This window comes from Mytilus trossulus, unplaced genomic scaffold (assembly GCF_036588685.1).
Source record: "Mytilus trossulus isolate FHL-02 unplaced genomic scaffold, PNRI_Mtr1.1.1.hap1 h1tg000158l__unscaffolded, whole genome shotgun sequence".
In the NCBI taxonomy this organism is placed as follows: Eukaryota; Metazoa; Mollusca; class Bivalvia; order Mytilida; family Mytilidae; genus Mytilus; species Mytilus trossulus.
In genome coordinates, this window is record NW_026963304.1 from 2,322,362 (window position 1) to 2,344,351 (window position 21,990).

Here is a 21,990-nt window from a genome sequence, read left to right on the forward strand (position 1 = left end):
CCCTAAACCAATATATAGTAGTTCAGTGATAATGAACGCCATACTAATTTCCAAATTGTACACAAGAAACTAAAATTAAAATAATACAAGAGGGGGTGGGGGTCCGAGGATTGGACCCCCCTAAATTTTTGAATTGGCTACTTTGAGTAATGGGTAATATAGCGATTTATATAGAGTTATGCTATTTTTTTCTCTGCTAATAAGAAGTCTCTAAAAATGTGGGTTTTTTTTTTAAATTTACAAAGCATAAATATCAAAATTGATAGATCTATGTTTTACATTAATAGGAGGTAAAATTGAGAATGAAGATGGGGAATGTGTCAAAGAGACAACAACCCGACCATAGAAAAAACAACAGCTGAAGGTCACCAACAGGTCTTCAATGCAGCGAGAAATTCCCGCACTCGGAGGCGTCCCTCAGCCGGCCCCTAAACCAATATATAGTAGTTCAGTGATAATGAACGCCATACTAATTTCCAAATTGTACACAAGAAACTAAAATTAAAATAATACAAGAGGGGGTGGGGGGTCCGAGGATTGGACCCCCCTAAATTTTTGAATTGGCTACTTTGAGTAATGGGTAATATAGCGATTTATATAGAGTTATGCTATTTTTTTCTCTGCTAATAAGAAGTCTCTAAAAATGTGGGTTTTTTTTTTTAATTTACAAAGCATAAATATCAAAATTGATAGATCTATGTTTTACATTAATAGGAGGTAAAATTGAGAATGGAAATGGGGAATGTGTCAAAGAGACAACAACCCGACCATAGAAAAAAACAACAGCTGAAGGTCACCAACAGGTCTTCAATGTAGCGAGAAATTCCCGCACCCGGAGGCGTCCCTCAGCCGGCCCCTAAACAAATATATACTAGTTCAGTGATAATGAACGCCATACTAATTTCCAAATTGTACACAAGAAACTAAAATTTGAATAATATAAGACTTACAAAGGCCAGAGGCTTCTGACTTGGGACAGGCGCCAAAATGCGGCGGGGTTAAACATGTTTATGAGATCTCAACCCTCCCCCTAAACCTCTAGCCAATGTAGAAAAGTAAACGCATAACAATACGCACATTTAAAATTCAGTTCAAGAGAAGTCCTAGTCTGATGTCAGAAGATCTAACCAAAGAAAATAAACAAAATGACAATAATACATATATAACAACAGACTACTAGCAGTTAACTGACATGCCAGATCCAGACTTCAATTAAACTGATTGAAAGATTATGATTTCATCATATGAATATCAGGCACAATCCTTCCCGTTTAGTCATTTTAAAAAAAGTTAACAGCTAATATTCAGCAAATAGACATAAGAAGATGTGGTATGAGTGCCAATGAGAAAACTCTCTATTTAAATCACAATTTGTAAAAGTAAATCCATGATAGGTCACAGTACGGTCTTCAACACGGAGTTTTGGCTCGATCACAGCAACCTTGTATGGTCCCAAAAATGACTAGTGTAAAACCATTCAAACGGGAAAACTAATACACGTTTGAACATCAACATGCAAACGACAGCCACTGGACATCGGTTCGTGACTCAGTACAAGTGCAATCACGTGCAGCGGATTTTAACGTTTTGATTTTTTCCAACTTTCACCCTCAGTACGTAAAACAATAATGTAACATCACAACATATAAAGACACTATAAAATATCAATTGAAATGGATTAACTCAATCAAGAGACATATAAAATACAAACAATTGAATATACACTGAACAAATGAATTTGATCTATGACACAGTGTAAACACGATACCAATTAAATAAGGGAGAGATAAACACGATACCAATCAAATAAGGGGGAGATAAACACGATACCAATCAAATAAGGGGGAGATAAACACGATACCAATCAAATAAGGGGGAGATAAACACGATACCAATCAAATAAGGGGGAGATAAACACGATACCAATCAAATAAGGGGGAGATAAACACGATACCAATCAAATAAGGGGGAGATAAACACGATACCAATCAAATAAGGGGGAGATAAACACGATACCAATTAAATAAGGGAGAGATAAACACGATACCAATCAAATAAGGGGGAGATAAACACGATACCAATCAAATAAGGGAGAGATAAACACGATACCAATCAAATAAGGGGGAGATAAACACGATACCAATCAAATAAGGGGGAGATAAACACGATACCAATCAAATAAGGGGGAGATAAACACGATACCAATCAAATAAGGGGGAGATAAACACGATACCAATCAAATAAGGGGGAGATAAACACGATACCAATCAAATAAGGGGGAGATAAACACGATACCAATTAAATAAGGGAGAGATAAACACGATACCAATCAAATAAGGGGGAGATAAACACGATACCAATCAAATAAGGGGGAGATAAACACGATACCAATCAAATAAGGGGGAGATAAACACGATACCAATCAAATAAGGGGGAGATAAACACGATACCAATCAAATAAGGGGGAGATAAACACGATACCAATCAAATAAGGGGGAGATAAACACGATACCAATTAAATAAGGGGGAGATAAACACGATACCAATCAAATAAGGGGGAGATAAACACGATACCAATCAAATAAGGGGGAGATAAACACGATACCAATCAAATAAGGGGGAGATAAACACGATACCAATCAAATAAGGGAGAGATAAACACGATACCAATCAAATAAGGGGGAGATAAACACGATACCAATCAAATAAGGGGGAGATAAACACGATACCAATCAAATAAGGGGGAGATAAACACGATACCAATCAAATAAGGGGGAGATAAACACGATACCAATCAAATAAGGGGGAGATAAACACGATACCAATCAAATAAGGGGGAGATAAACACGATACCAATTAAATAAGGGAGAGATAAACACGATACCAATCAAATAAGGGGGAGATAAACACGATACCAATCAAATAAGGGGGAGATAAACTCGATACCAATCAAATAAGGGGGAGATAAACACGATATCAATCAAATAAGGGGGAGATAAACACGATACCAATCAAATAAGGGGGAGATAAACACGAGTTTATCGATACCAATCAAATAAGGGGGAGATAAACACGATACCAATCAAATAAGGGGGAGATAAACACGAGTTTATCGATACCAATCAAATAAGGGGGAGATAAACACGATACCAATCAAATAAGCGGGAGATAAACACGAGTTTATCGATACCAATCAAATAAGGGGGAGATAAACACGATACCAATCAAATAAGGGGGAGATAAACACGATACCAATCAAATAAGGGGGAGATAAACACGATACCAATCAAATAAGGGGGAGATAAACACGATACCAATCTAATAAGGGGGAGATAAACACGATACAAATCAAATAAGGGGGAGATAAACACGATACCAATCAAATAAGGGGGAGATAAACACGATACCAATCAAATAAGGGGGAGATAAACTCGATACCAATCAAATAAGGGGGAGATAAACTCGATACCAATCAAATAAGGGGGAGATAAACTCGATACCAATCAAATAAGGGGGAGATAAACACGATACCAATCAAATAAGGGGGAGATAAACACGATACCAATCAAATAAGGGGGAGATAAACTCGATACCAATCAAATAAGGGGGAGATAAACACGATACCAATCAAATAAGGGGGAGATAAACTCGATACCAATCAAATAAGGGGGAGATAAACACGATACCAATCAAATAAGGGGGAGATAAACACGATACCAATCAAATAAGGGGGAGATAAACACGATACAAATCCAATAAGGGGGAGATAAACACGATACCAATCTAATAAGGGGGAGATAAACACGATACCAATCAAATAAGGGGGAGATAAACACGATACCAATCAAATAAGGGGGAGATAAACTCGATACCAATCAAATTAGGGGGAGATGTTAAACAATTTTAGGGACGACATCAAAAGTTCAATGAAGGATAAAAAAAAACTCAATTCACATAGTTTTTTCACTGACCCCCACCCCCCTCTTAACCTAATTTGGGAAAAATTGATTTACCCATATGGATATATGGATAAATCGATGTCGGATAACCAAATATTGCAGCAGTACAACCCCCACCCCCAAACTATTTGAATTAAGTTTTTCATCTTACGCTGATCTTTTGATATCGTTCCTTAGAAAGACAACCATAACCTTGAATAAAATGCGGCCAAATAGAATAATGCAAACCCTTATATAAAAATCGACATTCTTATTAAAACTTAAAAAAAAAATATCCTATCATTTTCACATCCATTAACCTCAAAATGCTTAACAAAAGTTACAAAACCAGAGCCTTGTTTTTTGGTGCAGTTTTTACTGTGGTCGTGACAAGAAACGGATGAACTGTACATAACACTTGTTTCTTTTACGTCTGTTTCACTTTTGCCAAAATTGCAGATATCAACATTATTTCAACTTTCGTAGAATAATTCCTTTTAATAGAGATTCATGCATCGTCTGTACTTCTTTATTAATCTTAATACTTTTAATTGCTAGATCTTTATTAAAGTTTGTGGTATGTGCTCTGGTTTTCATTAATTTTATAGTCCTAGGCCTAGAATCACGTTTTGACTGCTGGATCCAAGTTATGGTCGTCAGGTTAACCAACATGTTACCGTAATTTGCAATAACAAATAAGTGGCAACAGATCTTTCGCGATCATCAAAATGGGAACCCGAATCTTTCATGATCCCAAAAATCATTTTTTATCTAACAAAATCTATTTATTTTAAGCCTTTTAAGCCTTGGTTTTCCTCGGATACTGATCATAAAGTTGAACCATTTTGTTTACAGACATGCAGTTTTATTTTCCCGATATTTGTCATTATAATTGATTCCCTTGTGTTCTTTCAATGATAAAACATATGGATTTTTTTATAGAACATCCTTGGCATTATCCCTTGTACTCTCCGGCATATTTGGCAATTTCGGTACTTGATAAATATAGGATGAAATCATGCAGTGCTAGCAATGATTTCCTTAAAACAAATCTACAAATATAGATATTTTTAAACAAATATGATAAATATGGACCAATTCAAGTACACATTTTAAGGTGTGCTCGACTTCAGTGACTCGATCGGCACTATAGGTTTTATTTTTGAATTTAAAGGTTGTTTATGACTTTTTATAAACAATAAATGCACACAATAAAAAAAAACCAGGTGAACCATCAACAGTATATGTTTAAAAATTCATAACAAAATATTTTTTTAAAGGTTCATAACCCAGGAAAAAAGAAGAGGAGGGTCAACTCATAGGTCCCCATTCAAATGAATTGATCGTAAACAAAAAGGGGGGTCCAACCCTGCGGTTCGTTAAGTTATTCCCTGAGACATATCATACATTATTGATCTTAAACAACCTTTTTTGAAAAAAACGGACACTCGATCATGATCTTTTCAGGTTGATATGTTTGTTAAATTGACTTCCAAACTTTTTGCAGTTTTGTCTCATACTACATGTTTTATAGTACTCTCATGTTTTGTCATACCAAGAGGAGAGGAGTGGATCGTAACCCTTGACTAGCGAAGATGAGGTTTTGAGTTCAAGCCCGAAACATTGCAAAGCATGCTAAACACAAATATTCGAACGCCTTCACCATGCAACTCTAGACTTTTCATAAACGTTTACTTCCGAATGGTTACTGTTTCAATATGGACGACGTGGAATGTTTCCTAAAGTTACAAAACTGAAAGTGTCAAATCATATGTCTTCCTTTCAAATCTGAAATTCAAAAACAATATACAATTTTAGTATAGTATCTTTTTAGTATGAGTAAAAATGTTGAAATAGCAAAAGATCTTCATTCAGAGAAATCGACAACTGATTCTGCAACCAGCATGACCAGGTCAAAGATGGGAAGAAAACTACAGATCGTCCGATTTCTAGTCAGAATTTGTGTGGCAGTTGCAGCAAAATTTTGGAAGTTGTGTAGTTCAGCTTTGCTTATATTGTTTTTGGTATATTGGTTCACTGGCGCCTTGATAGCTTTAGGATTCTTTATAGTGGCTGTGATAGGTAATTTGTTTAAATACTGTCGTACGCGTCATACATGTACAATGTATATTAGCAGGGCTTTCCATTGAAGCCGGTAGCCGGTGGAAATCCGCCGTTTACCGTGACTTCAAGTGCAGCATACTTCATTGACAAAAATATAAATTCAAAAAGAAAAAAATATCTTTTTCAAATGTTAACAGGCAGCTGAGAGACGTATTTTCGCAAAGTCGCTGTCACGATAAACAAGGATGAAAAGTCAGTGTTTACCTTGGGCTAAATATAGTTCACATGAATTCAGGTCACTTTTTACTTTTAAAATATGAAGACGACCAGATAGGATGACAATCTTATGTTATGGAATAATATCAGTCAAATTAAAGAAAGTGTAGTAGATCATATTGTTCAGAATCTGGAAAACAGTATCTTTTGAAGTTCATTTTCAAAGCCCACGTGGTGTTCAGAGAATCAAGGTCAAAAACGAAAGTAGAATATTGTCGACTCGACCTCAAATGAATAACATTTCCAAATGATTTATGTATCCGACTTATTGAACAGTTTACAAAAAAAAGAGAAAATCAGAGGATATATCAATAAAACATCTATAACATAAAAAAAAATGAAATTTCTTTGAGATTTTTTTTTCTTTCTTTAATTTCATACATAAAAAATGGTCATTTGAATGATGAAATTAGGTGCCAGGAGATTGCAAGAATGCAGGATTTTGCTCTATTTATGCCAGAGCTTCTGGGGGCCTTGAGCAGCCCCAAACCCCCTGCCGTAAGGCAACAAGCTTACAGCTTGGTGGGCGTCCGGCTTCGCCGAACGCATGTTACAACCGCCTATAATTTTAATTGAGCCTTCTACATTGTACTTCAATTTCAATGGAAAGCCCTGTATTAGTATCACATTGTTGTGTCATGGTCGTACGCATCATCTGTAGACATTTGGTTTGGGTTTTGTGGCAATAACTTTAGTATACATTATAAGTACATTTTGTAAATAGAAATCTTTGAAATTTAAACACCACAAAAGGAAGGTTGGGATTGATATTTAGGGGTTATGGTCCTAACAGTTTAGGAATTAGGGGCCAAAAAAGTGCATTTTTCTAGTTTCCAAACAATAATTATATCACAAGTTTACATACCACTATGGAATGCTTCGGATTGACTTTGGGGGTGTAAATGATTTAGGGGAAACGAGGGTTTCCTGGTTAATGGACAATTTAAAAGCAGTGTATGGGAGGTAATTCAAACACATTTAAAGTAAAATGTTCTGTGTGTTTGGATTTAAAAAAAATTGTATATAAAGAAAGGTATTTTCTTGAGGTGATTAGGTGTCAATTTATTTATAGAAATTACTATTAGTATTAAAGGAATATTTAATTGAGCCATGATTATGTATATCATTTTCTATTTTAAGACTTTTATCCTGTCTTTTCAAATAAAATCCTACATCTACATCGTGGACCAGTTACCGTTACATCTATGTGTACTGGTCAAAGACCAGTTACCGTCACTTTTTGTCAGTATATTTCATTTATCCTTTTAATGTGAGAACATTTAAATCTATCCTTTGACAAGGAAAGTGGTTACCAAAAATACTGTAATATTTCAATTGGTCAGTATTCAAAATTGACTAATACACAGAAATTGCAGCTGTGTTTTTTTTTTACCTGGTTAATTTTAATGCATAGATGATACATTGTACATATATCATGTATATCATGTATATTTCATGATTTATATCCATTCGTTTACCATACAATTTAATCAACTAACTTGTAAAGATATAATTTTCAATCCATAGGATATATGTTTTTATATATTTTCATATCCTACTTTTATTTACAGGTATATTTTTCAATGCACAGGACATGTTATTATATTACCCAGAGCAGCCACCAAACTCTAGACTTTATGTTATGTTACCAAATGCCTATCAAATGCCATATGAAAACCACTTTGTGAATACTAGTGATGGAGTTAAAATCAACTTAGTTTTAGTGAAACATCCAAAGCCAAATGTTCCGACCATTATTTATTTCCATGGAAATGCTGGTAATGTTGGACACAGGTTTGTTAAGATCAAACATATTATTATTCTTGAATTGAAGCTTTATCATGAAACTTTAAAAAGTATATGTGAAGGTCATTATATAGAACTTTAGATACAATGTATGATGAAAAGATATGTAGGTCACAGCATCTCAACAATAATACCTTATCAAAAAGTATATTGGAAGAAAAGATATTTAGAACTTAGCAACTCAAAATATTAGCTAAAAAAAAAATTACATGTAAGTCAGTTGATTCCAACAGGTAGACAGAAAAAAATGTAAGTCAATGCAATTTAATAACAATAGCTGAAAAAAAGTACATGTCATATAAATATATAGGCCAATATATTGGAAGAAGAGAAATGTAGGTCACTCAACAATATAAGTGAATTAACAATATAAGTAACTCAACAATATAAGTGAATTAAAAGATATAGGACAGTCCTGACCATTTGACAAGCACTTGTAAGGTATGACCCAATCTCTCACACTAGGTTCTGACAAATAGACTTAAAAACTTGGGAGATGATATCTGGTGATGAAACCATTGACTTTGTACAGGAACATACACATCTAGAACATGTAGAAGGATTTAACTAGTTTTATTGGTAAAGTGAAATTGTCATTTTACAATTTGTTTTTTCATATGAAGTTAGATAAAAAGCTCACATTCTGTTATCTTGAGAATTTAATTTCAAATTGTTTGTTTATATATAAATTTTACTTCTGTCATTGAAGTCTGTATATGTTTTGTTTTTTTATTTCAGGTTGATGAATACTCATGCATTATTTGAACAGTGTAAATACAACATTTTGTTAGTAGAGTACAGAGGTTATGGTAAGAGTGAAGGTTCTCCAAGCGAAGGAGGTAAGTACAGCAGCAAGTATTTAAACAATGTATTAAAAATAATATATGTTAGTAGAGTTAGAGCTTATAGTAAGAGTGAAGGTTCTCCAAGCAAAGGAGGTAAATACATCAGCAAGTATTAAAACATTTGTATTAAGAATAATATTTGTTAGTAGAGTAAGAGCTTATAGTAAGAGTGAAGGTTCTCCAAGTGAGGGAGGTTAATATATTAGAAAGTACATGTATAAGACATGATTTTTACCAAAAACAAAAAAATCCAGAGTATCTCAAAACTATTTTTCTATCTGTCCTTTTCTTCTAATAAAGTTAAACAATAGTTAATCGTTTTGCTATCAAAGTCTGTATTAAGGAGGGTTGAGACAACATCAGGTGCTAAGTTCTTCAACAGTCTACTGAGGATGCATGTTAGAATGTTGGACTCTGATTAAGATTTACAAGGATTGCCAGTATTATTGCTGAAGGTTGGAGGTTGGTTTTCTTTGGTTACTCGAGTCTGGCTTCCTTCACCAATTAAAAAAGGGGCATCACATAGCCAAGTTATCTGAAAGTGACTTAATCCACCAACGAACAAACAAAATAACTTCTTTATGTTGTGTTTAATTGCAATACTTCAGCAAACTTACCAACTTGTTGAACAAATTCTGTACTAGATCTAAAGGAAAAAAATACACAAAACTGGTACTTGAGACCCCCCCCCCCTCCTCCCAACAACAAAAAAACCCACACACACACAGAATTAGTTGCAGGTAAAGCTAAGGGCTGTTCTATAAAATACTAGGGTATTGAAGATATTTTTTTTGAACTGCAATTTACCTATATATCTATCAATATGACAGATAGAATGGTCAATTCAGATGTTCTATCTACTCCTTGCTGATTCTCAATGTGAAAGATTGTAAAATGTTTACTATTGTGTGAGCCATTGTTTACATGTAGATCATTCAGTATCTTTCTCTTAAGAGCTGGAGGGGGGACATGTTTTTTTCATGGAACAGCCTTTATAACTAGCCTGGTGGGAGTTCCAATTCCACCGGTGTCCTTGACTCCAATCTTAATACACTATGATTGTTAGTTTTCCTATTAAAAGTCACTGTTCTCTCCAGGCACTTGGACTTTCTCTACAAATAAAAACTGACGCAATAGTGCTGAGAATGGTGTTTTTAAAACACCAATCAATCAATTATTTATTTCTCCATATTGTAAATTTAGAAATTATTGTGTGCATTTATTATTGCGATTTTGTCACTTAAGACTTAAATGTGATTTAAATTTTTACGATTTTGAGAAAAACCCTGTCAAATTCATATAAAATATTTCAAAATGCGAGCTTAAATTATTGCAATTACATCTTTGTCCAATTTTTCGCATTAATAAAAACCTCGCAATAATTTCTGAAATTACAGTATTTCAGGTTTATACAATAGTAGTGAAAGGGGTGTTAAACACCAACCAATCAATCAGTTCTTTCTCTTTATTTCAGGTTTATACAAAGATGCAGAGGCAGCTATGGATTTTTTATTAAAAAGGACTGATATAGACCGTAACAAATTAATAGTGTTTGGACGCTCACTAGGAGGCGCTGTAGCTGTACATTTAGCATCACAATCATTATATGAACGTCATATAGCTGTTTTAGTGATAGAGAATACATTTTCATCATTACCTGATATAGCTAGAACATTATTTGATTTTCCATTTTTAAAATATTTACCAGATATATTAGTCAAAGCTAAAGTAAGTACAAAATAACACTTTAAGGTGGTTTCCTAACACTACAGGGAGATAACTCTGTAAATTCAGCAGAACGTTTTAATGACGTTGTGTTGTTAAGGATGTATTCTTCTGACTTTTCAGTCTCGTTCAGTCTCGTTGAAATCTCGTTCTTAAATTATTTCCAAAACATATGATAGAATTGGAAAATATCAATGAATTTTAAAAATATTATAATCAAACATAACTCTGTGAAAAAATTGTGTATTTACCATGAACGGTTTTTGAATAATCCAGTTTTCAAATTTTACGACCATTCAAGTCAGTATTTTTAGTCAAAATTTTGAGAAAATGGGTGAGGGATACACAAAATGATTTTACAAGAATAATATACATCCCATCTCATTTTGGTCTTTTCAAATTTCTTAGATATGTATTTTTTCAATCATTTATAACAAAAAAGTTGAATTAATATGCATTTTGTTCTTTAAAATGAGAAAAATCATGAAAATACAAAATTGGCAGTATGGTAAATTTTACACAAAAAAGCATCAAAATATGATAAAACTTTCTTATATTAACACCTACCTATAGTTTTTGTAAGTTAAATTTATTCAGATTGGTCCACTTCATCTTTATGGAAAGTATGAAAAAAAGTTTAATTGTGGAACTGTGATTTTTTTCACGATAATTGCCCAAAAATAGGTAAAAATCGATGAAAAGTGAGAAAATCATCAAAATTGGGCATTTTCAAAGGGCCGTAGTAAAAAAAGAAGCACACCACCATATGATTTTTTCTTCACCAATTGTTTTGTTACAGTCTTATAAACCTAAAAATCAGGTTAAGAAAAAAAGTTTAATTCTAGAAATGTTTGGCTCCTCAGAGGTGTACATCCTTAAGGGAATATTAAGCTTCTCAAGGATCAAAATGAGTTTTTGTTAGACTTCTATATAACCAGTGTAATTTTTCTGATTAAACGGTTGGTTCAAATTTTTTGAAATTTTTATATTTTTGTCAAAGGGCCAAAGTAAATACTTTGTCAAAATTTTAAGAAAATTTAAACGAGCCAAATTAATTTTAGTTCAGGTGTTGGGTACCACCTTAAGACGGGCAAAACATACCAGAGTGACATTTAAACTCAAAGTATCAAAATAAACTTGACAGCGCCATGGCTAAAAAAGAAAAAGACAAACAGACAAATAATAGTACACAAGATGTAACATAAAAAAAAACTATAGACTAAACAACACGAACCCCACAATAAACTGGGGGTGATCTCAGGTGCTCTTGAAGGTCAGCAGATCCTGTGGCACCCTTGTGTTGCTCATATTACAAAATAAATTATTGCGTATTAATTATTATGACCAATAATAATGTGATTGTGTCAGTATAGAGGGGGGATAGGAGGGGTCCTGATCCCGAAATCCCGGGCTTTAGCCTTAAAAACTCGAAATTTAAATAAAGTAAATCCCGACGTCCCGAAATACAAAAACAAGAATTTCCGGATCGGGAAAGGGTCAATCCCGAAATCGCGAGCTTAAAAACACCCGATCCCGGAGTCCCGATAAAGGTCCTATACCCCCTCAGTATAGCAATAATAAGAACTTGCATTCTGGATTTGATACATAGATTTGTATGCATATTTTCCTGACATCGCAATAAATAAATATTATTCCTATTTTATGAAATTTTCTTTTGATCTTTTTGACTGATAATTTCATTTCTCAAACCAATAGAGTGATATATGGAAAATTATTGCTAGAAAATAAGCGCACATGCCCATTGTCAATGAAACTAACAATGTTGTCATAGGTAAAATAGTGATTAACAGATTATCATTGGTCATCTTGACTCTATTACTTTTCTCAATTTAGCTGTGCCGGACAATCAAACTTATTGAGATGATCAAGGATAATTATAATTTTTTTTAAATCGTAACGATATATGCACCGGGCCACCCAGATATTTATGAACTTACAGTATATATATATATGTCATGATAATTGTAATTGTTATGTTATATTTACATATTAATTTCAACTTCAATTAAACATTAAATCAAATTGAGAATGGAAATGGTGAATGTGTCAAAGAGACAAAGAGACAACAATCTGACCAAAGCTGAAAACAGCTGAAGGCCACCAATGGGTCTTCAACACAGTAAAATAGAATGTACTCCAGATTCATTACATTTTTATAAGGTATCACTGTATGAATAAGAAATGAATATATATAGGTCTTCACTAACAAACAAACAAATATGAGGTATTACAACAGATTTGACACTTTATTATACAACTGCTTTGTTTAAACTGACTCACCATCTATATAAAGGAACAATTTGATATTTGGGAAATTAAGTTTTTACGGATTTACAGATAAAAAAAGTAAGCTATAAAAGTCCCAAACAAGGACTTCCAGTTAGTAAAACACAACAGTCTTATCATTATAAGAAATGAGTTACAAGATACATATTTACCAATAACTCCAAAAATTGACCTAAACTTTAGGGAAAAAAAGCAAATAAGACTAACTATTTGCATCTCCATTACAAAAGAGTTCCATTATTCATTGTTGATACTGATCGAATGATTTATTTGTTTTCTTTTCAGTACAGATCTATATCTAGGTTACCTACTATCAAAGTGCCAACATTATTTTTATCAGGTTTAGCTGATAGTCTTATACCACCCAGAATGATGGATACTTTACATACTGTAAGTGGTTCTTATCAATTTTTAAACTGACTTGGCATCAATGAACATGGGCATTCTTTGAATTTTGTAAAAAAACTGTATCCACTGAAATCTCATTGCTGCCTGAAACTTTGTTTAGCCAAAGGGAATATACCGATAGATATTGAAAATCATTTTCATCTAACCAACTGGGTTCTTGGTGGCAGAGTGATCTATGTAGTTACATTGTACTACTGTAATCACTAGCTGGTCAACACTAAGGTTGTGAGTTTAAACCCAGCTCATGCCAGTGTGCTTGACTTCAATCGTAATTCACTGGGATTATCAGTTTTCCTATCAAAGGTTGGTGGATTTCTAAGGGTACTCCAGCTTCCTCCACCAATAAAAACAGGCGGCCACAAAATGGCCCAAAAACAGTGCTTAAAAGTGGCATTAAACACCAAAAAAAAACAAATCAAATCAAATCATTTAACCAACTTGGCTGCTACAACTAAAAATAGCATTTGTTTGACTACACTTTTATTAAAGAGTATTCAAACCAAATTTTGTAATCCTTTTATGTAAAACTTTGGAAAAGGATGATATTAATTATCCACCTTGAGAACTATGTGCTATTAAACTGTCTTAAAACATGTCCATTCATTAAAAAAATGGATAATTGGACAACAAATTTAATTAACAAAAAGTTATTTGAGACTCCCATCAAACAGCATGAGCAGCTTACAAATGGTTGGAACTCATTAGTTTTATGTAAAAAGTAGTTATACTAAAATTAGTGCAGTTCCCAAGATATGAAAATATACTTAAATGTCTGCAGCAATCTTTTTGTAAAGTAAATGAAAAGAATTGCAATTCTTGAGTATTTATAGATTACATGTATAATGAAAAATAAGTAAAGAAAACAAATCGTTTGTAAATATAAAAATAAGAAGATGTGGCATAATTGCCATATCTCCACCAGAGACCAAATGGCATGGAAGTTAACAACTTTAGTTCACTGTAGTGTATGGTAAGGGCTTAGGCATTCTGAAAAACATTGGCCACACTGTTTAACTTAAATAAATTTGCTATACAATGGGTCAGATACACATCCTAACAGAAAAAACATGGTGGTCCTTGCAAATCCTCATGTCTTTTAAAGCAAAAAATATTAAGATTTAGCCAAAAAATCTCTCAAAATTATATTTTTTTCAAAAACCCAAAGGTGCGCAAAATCAGGCTGTCATATGATAGATATAAGAAGATGTGGTGTGAGTGCCAATGATACAACTCTCTATCCAAAGAACAATTTATGAAAGTAAACCATTATAGGTCAATGTACAGCCTTTAACACAAAGCCTTGGATAACACCGAACAACAAGCTATAAACAATAAAGGGCCCCCCAATTATTAGTGTAAATCCTTTCAAACAGGAAAACCACAACTACTGCACATCAGATTCCTGACTAAGGACCAGTGCAAACATTTGCAGGGGGATTAAATGTTTTAATGGATCCAAACCTTCTCCCTTTTTCTGAAACAATAGCATAACATCACAACATAGAAAAACATACGATAAAATATCAATTGGCAGACTTAACTCAATCAAAAAACATTTAATCCCCCTGCAAATGTTTGCACTGGTCCTAAGTCAGGGATCTGATGTGCAGTAGTTGTGGTTTTCCTGTTTGAAAGGTTTTACACTAACAATTTGGGGGCATCATATGGCTTAATGGGTCAGAAGTTGTTAATTTTGTCAGATACTTTAACATATCTTGTTATCAATTATTTTAGTATTATTACTAGTAGAAGTTGATTTCAGAGAACTATATGTCTAATATTGACTTATTTGTGAACTTAATTTCTCTTTCTGTGAAAGTAAAGACAAGAAAATTCTTCCTACATAGGTGATATAACATGGCAATACTTTACTGGTGTTTTTGCTGTTGGTGTCATGGAAATTCTTGTGATAGGTCAATATTTTTTTTCTATGAAGTTTCATTCACGGGTGGATCCGGCCATTTTAAAAAAGAGGGGGATCCAACTTTATGTCCCCATTAAATGCATTGATCCTCAAAAAAAAAGGGGGGGGTTCCAACCCCTGGAATCCTTCCCCTGGATCCGCCACTGTCATTACTATCTATAACCAATTTTCAATGTTAAGTTTTCTGCTTGATCAAAACTTCTTGTGATAGATCATTGATATTTGATATAAAGTTGCATTACTATCAGAACATCCGAGTTTGATGATCATTTGTATGCACTACTCTCTATATTATGGTCCAGCAACTTTGAGTTTATCAGCAATGTTGATGTCCATCAGATTCTATTTATCACAATTTTTAGACAACCAACTAGACATACTGTATTAGTAAAACTTGGACCTTTTTAACTACATCAAGTACATTTGAAAATAGTGAATTTAAATCGCCATGAAATGAGCTAGAAAGGACTAAACCTGAAATAAAGTATCTGCCAAATTGGGTTGCATTAGGGAGCTACTATTTGATTTTTATGGGGGGGCTAGGATGAAATTTGAAAAAAAATAGGCGGAACAGGAGTTCTGAGTAAAAAAAAAAGTCAGGATGAGACACTTGCAAAAAAAAAAAGTCAGGACAATAATTTAGGAAAAAAAGTCAGGATAAACCAAATAAAAAGGCAGGACCAAACAGAGTGAAAAATAAAAAGGCAGGACAGAGATTACAGATAAAAAAAAAATGCAGGACATAAATTTTCATCCTAGCCCCCCCCCCCCCCCCCCCCCCCCCTAAAAATCAAATGGTAGCTCCCTTACGGTCTCTATGTTTGAACAGTTTAATGCTAATTGTTTCTGTAAAACAAAATCAACATTGTCAATGCCCCTATCTTTTCGTTATGATTTACTGAGTTATTATTGTTTATACACAGGTATCTGGCAGTAAAAAGAAAAGAATTGTACGATTCCCTGGAGGAACACATAATGAAACTTGGATGTCTCAAGGATACTATCAGGCTATTATTAATTTTGTTAATGAGGTAATAAGGTCATTAATCAGGCCATAAGTTTTCTCTCTTAAATTGTGTTGAAAACTGATAATTTAAAAGAATTTTGTATGTCCAAGGATCATATATAACTGCACAAAATCATCATACGGAACAAAATTCAATCTTGATCTGTAACTTGTCATGATAATACAATACACCAAATATCAAATCAATATCTTAAAGCATGAAGAAAATAGTGTGGAAAACTGATTTGCCTTACTGATGGGGTGCAATTCTAAAGTCCCCTTACAATTTGTCTGTAGGGGACTAATAATCTATCGAGAACACTAGAAACTTCTACTGTTAAATTTTTTGCATTGTTGGGTTACTGTTTCAATGAAATATACCATAAAGTTACAAAAAAAACTATTAGTAATAAATTCCATGTTTTTTTTATAGATTTTAAGAACAAGATCGTTTGAAACAGACACTGAAACTATGGTTAATATGACAACTGTGTAATGAGCATCATTGTTACCATGACAACCATGTAATGAGCATCATAGTTACCATGACAACAGTGAAGATGGCAGATATTGCCATGATCATGGCAACCTTGTAATAAGATATTTTGTGAACTGCCTCAGCACCAAAAGATATCAAAAATAGTGCATAACATTTGTAGCAATGATGTCTAAAAGTTGAAATATGGATAATATTTTTCACTACAAATTGATAAAACTACAAATTGTTAAATATACTGGATTATTGAATGAAATGAGGAGCCAAAGTTCCTTGACCTTGAGAAGGTGAATGATAGCTCTGCTCTAGGATTGAAAATTCAACCACTAAATTGTTTGGGTTATCTCCCTTTTGTCATTTTGAAAAATCACATGCATATGAATTAAAGATGATAACAATTACCAAGCCACATATTTATGTGTTTACATTTGGAAGGCCTTTAAACACCCTAAGCTTATATAAAAAAAATATTTAAACAAAAATTTATTATGAAAATCCAATACATTTTATTACTTTAAAAAAAAAAATGTCTTCAGTATTAAACATATTTTTTATTGGATTTTCCAAATATCAAATCAATATCTTCAAGCTATAACTAATACAAAGTTAGTGTAAGAGTATGTGAAGTTGGGATTTTGAACTATAACATATTTGGATTTAAAATTAGAAAGATCATATCATAGAGGACATTTGTACTAAATTTCAAGATGATTGGACTTCAACTTCATCAAAAACTACCTAGACCAAAAACTTTAACCTGAACTTCGCAATATCATTTTCTTTGTTCAGTGGACCGAGAAATTTGGGTAAAAACTTTAATTTGGCATTAACATTAGAAAGATCATATCATGGGGAACATGTGTACTAAGTTTCAAGTTGATTGGACTTCAACTTCATCAAAAACTAGCTTGACCAAAAATTTTAACATGAAACTTGCACTATCATTTTCTATGTAAAGTGGACTATGAAATTAGGCTTAAAAATCTAATTTGGCATTTAAAGGACAAAGATCATATCACAGGCAACATGTGTTCTCAGTTTCAAGTTGATTGAACTTCAAATTCATTAAAAACTGCCTTGTCCAAAAACTTAAAGCTGAAGCGGGATGGACGGACGGTCGAACCAACCAACGAACCCACAGACCAGAAACCATAATGACCCTCTACTATCATAAAACAAAATAAGTATGTCTAATAACCCATACTGTGGATTCATTATTATTTGTTGGATACCAATTTTCTTGGATTTCAAGGGTACAGGCAAGCCATGTAATTGAACGTTCAAAGAATGTCAAATTTTTCTATATAGGCTTGTATGCAAACTTCAGGAAAAACCATGAAATTATAAATACACGAACATGCAAGTTGATGAAGTTGAAGACAAATTAACTTGAAACTTAGTACACATGTTCCTTGTGATATGATCTTTCTAATTTAAATGCCAAATTAGATTTTTGTCCCAATTTCAGAGTCCACTGAACATAGAAAATGATAGTGTGAGTGGGGCATCCATGTACTATGGACACATTCTTATTCTTAATGTTAAGTCTATCCCTATCTGTTATGAGTCAAGTTTTGATGTTTCCTATCATATCATTTAATAATGATGCAGTGCATTGTTGGTAAATCTTAAATCTATATTTGTTAATTATTTGTTGTTATTTAATACCATATTGTATATGAAGATAGTATTTATAAATAAATAAAATTGTGATTTTTATTGGTACAAAAAAAATTCTCATATTGTGTATGTTATCAGTTTTCTTTTAACTTTCTGCAAATGACAGGTTGTTGAATTTCATATTTTGGTAATAATAGGCATGCAGAATACATGGTTTGTCTAACTAACTGCTCCTACACTTTTCAAGCAAGAAGTTATATATTGTGTAGGATGTTAGAATGTAAGACCATACATTGACCACTAATGGTTTACTTTTATAATTGTGACATGGATGGAGAGTTGTTTCATTGGCACTCACACCACATCTTCATATATCTATATGAAGGTTTGGATATTGAAAGGGTTTAGATTTTCTTAATTTTCCACTCATGAAAAATGTTTAACCTTAATTGTGTAGTCATTAAATGTGATTTTTAGACAACATTTTCAAAACTAACAACACATATAAAAAGAAGATGTGGTATGATTGCCAATGAGACAACTATCCACAAAAGACCAAAATGACATAAACATTAACAACTATAGGTCAACGTACGGCCTTCAACAATGAGCAAAGCCCATACTGCATAGTCAGCTATAAAAGGCCCGATAAGACAATGTAAAAAAATTCAAACGAGAAAACTAACGGCCTTATTTATGTAAAAAAATGAACGAAAAACAAATATGTCAGGGGCGGATGCAGGAATTTTCCAAAGGTCCCGATACAAATGCATTGAACTCCCAAAATAAAGGGGGGGTGCGAACCCCTGGAACCCCCCCTCTGGATCCGCCACTATGTAACACATAAACAAACGACAACCACTGAATTACAGGCTCCTGACTTGGGACAGGCACATACATCAATAATGTGGCGGGGTTAAACATGTTAGCAGGATCCCAACCCTTCCCCTAACCTGGGACAGTGGTATAACAGTACAACATAAGAACAAACTATAACCAGATGCTCCGCAGGGCGTAGCTTTATACGACCGCAGCCGTTGAACCCTGAACGGTTGGGGCAAGTATGGACACAACATTCAAGCTGGATTCCGCTCTAAATTTGGATTGTGATTAAATAGTTGACACAGCATAGGTTTCTGACACAGAATGAATGTATTCAAATGAACTTAAAATTTTTGTTTTCTCTTAGAGCAATTCACTATGCTGTTGAATATTAATCCTCTCAAAAAAATGTTTGAAGAAATTTTCTTTTAATTTATGAAATTTCAAATGAGAAAAATTGAACCCAATTTTTTAATCACATCCCCCTTTCCCTTATTCCAAAACTAATTTCAATTAAAATATTCTAATGGAGTTTGCAACAATTACTACTCATTTAAATACATCATAAAATATTCAGATGTGAAAAAACTGCTTGTTATCACTGAAAGGTAAAGATTATTTAAATTTATCAGTTGGTAGTAAAAAGTGAATATACATTGTATATTGTATATAACAAAGATTTAAGTTGATTCTGGACAAAGAAAGATAACTCCAATTAAAAAAAATTCTTGCAGATATTTCTTGCTTACTATACTGGACAAAGAAAGATAACTCTTAATTAAAAAAAAAATTGCTATTTCACAATATTGTGAAATTAGATATTTCTTGCCATTGCACAATACTGTGCAATTGATAAGACTTGCTATTGCACAATACTTAATATAATAATTTTAGATCCTGATTTGGACCAACTTGAAAACTGGGCCCATAATCAAAAATCTAAGTACATGTTTAGATTCAGCATATCAAAGAGGCCCAAGAATTTAATTTTTGTTAAAATCAAACTTAGTTTAATTTTGGACCCTTTGAACTTTAATTTAGACCAATTTTAAAACTGGACCAAAAATTAAGAATCTACATACACAGTTAGATTTGGCATATCAAAGAACCCCAATTATTCAATTTTTGATGAAATCAAACAATGTTTAATTTTGGACCTCGATTTGGGCCAACTTGAAAACTGGGCCAATAATCAAAAATCTAAGTACATTTTAAGATTCAGCATATCAAAGAACCCAAGGTTTCAATTTTTGTAAAATCAAACTAAGTTTAATTTTGGACCCTTTGGACCTTAATGTAGACCAATTTGAAAACGGGACCAAAAATTAAGAATCTACATACACAGTTAGATTCGGCATATTAAAGAACCCCAATTATTCAATTTTGATGAAATCAAACAAAGTTTAATTTTGGACCCTTTGGGCCCCTTTTTCCTTAACTGTTGGGACCAAAACTCCCAAAATCAATACCAACCTTCCTTTTATAGTCATAAACCTTGTGTTTAAATTTCATACATTTCTATTTACTTATACTAACGCTATGGTGCAAAAACCAAGAAAAATGCTTATTTGGGTCCCTTTTTGGCCCCTAATTCCTAAACTGTAGGGACCGAAACTCCCAAAATCAATACCAACCTTCCTTTTGTGGTCATAAACATTGTGTTTAAATTTCATTGATTTCTATTTACTTTAACTAAAGTTATTGTGCGAAAACCAAGAATAATGCTTATTTTGGCCCTTTTTTGGCCCCTAATTCCTAAACTGTTGAAACCAAAACTCCCAAAATCAATCCCAACCTTTCTTTTGTGGTCATAAACCTTGTGTCAAAATTTCATAGATTTCTATTAACTTAAACTAAAGTTATAGTGCGAAAACCAAGAAAATGCTTATTTGGGCCCTTTTTGGACCCTAATTCCTAAAATGTTGGGACCAAAACTCCCAAAATCAATACCAGCCTTCCTTTTATGGTCATAAACCTTGTGTTAAAATTTCATAGATTTCTATTCACTTTTACTAAAGTTAGAGTGCGAAAACTAAAAGTATTCGGACGACGACGACGACGACGACGCCAACGTGATAGCAATATACGACGAAAATTTTTTCAAAATTTGCGGTCGTATAAAAATAGTTCTCTAAATCCAGTGTTTGTGGCACTTTATAAGATGATCTAAGATGCATTATCCTTATCTAGTTCCTTTCAAGCTCGGAATATGGTATAAAAATCGAGGTAAAAAACATCAATGTCTAAAATAATTGATTGACTGATTAGTGTTTGCTTTTAAAATATATATATGTATCTAATGGCATAGAAGGATTCTAATAATGTGCAAAAACTCTCATCAGGTATGCTGAAATTTTTCCCTACAATTAATAGCCTGGTGGTGTTGTGCTCAGCTGGATAATTTGAAGTGTGGGAGGTTCTGGTGTTTAACCCTGGCAGGGTCTCACCAAATGATTTGATGATTGGATTTTCCTGCTTCTACACTTGTCATGCAGTATTTAAATATACGAGCAAAGACTGGTCAGTTTGAAATCAGAATAATTTGTCTGGATAGGGTAACATGAGTTCCTGCAAACTGTTTCCTGGTGAACTAGCACTTTCAAAATCTGGATAAGCGTGTTGGTGTAGTACAAAGCAGGGTTAATATCATGTTCTTATCCTGAATATGCATTTAATTTACCATTGGATATCAGACACCCATTCATTGAGCATATGTCGAGGATAAAATAAGTTGTTTTCTTGATTTATTAATC

At 33.2% G+C, this 21,990-nt stretch overlaps 1 protein-coding gene across 1 annotated transcript; it reads left to right on the forward strand.

Annotated features, from left to right (window-relative positions):
• The first annotated feature begins 5,648 nt into the window (after positions 1-5,648).
• Positions 5,649-17,411, forward strand: LOC134700485 (protein ABHD13-like). Its single transcript, XM_063561874.1, has 7 exons — positions 5,649-6,020; positions 7,850-8,072; positions 8,823-8,923; positions 10,404-10,657; positions 13,247-13,351; positions 16,217-16,324; positions 16,733-17,411. Exons 1-7 carry the CDS (start codon positions 5,774-5,776, stop codon positions 16,793-16,795), a joined length of 1,101 nt encoding a protein of 366 aa, XP_063417944.1. The 5' UTR covers positions 5,649-5,773; the 3' UTR covers positions 16,796-17,411.
• The last annotated feature ends 4,579 nt before the right edge of the window (positions 17,412-21,990 follow it).

Bases quoted from the DNA above. Each gene is read 5' to 3' on its own strand.
- LOC134700485 (XM_063561874.1), top strand. From the start codon at position 5,774: ATGAGTAAAAATGTTGAAATAGCAAAAGATCTTCATTCAGAGAAATCG. The intron at 8,073-8,822 runs GTTTGTTAAGAT...TTTTTATTTCAG, and splicing joins GCTGGTAATGTTGGACACAG to GTTGATGAATACTCATGCAT. The intron at 16,325-16,732 runs GTAATAAGGTCA...TTTTTTTTATAG, and splicing joins TTATTAATTTTGTTAATGAG to ATTTTAAGAACAAGATCGTT.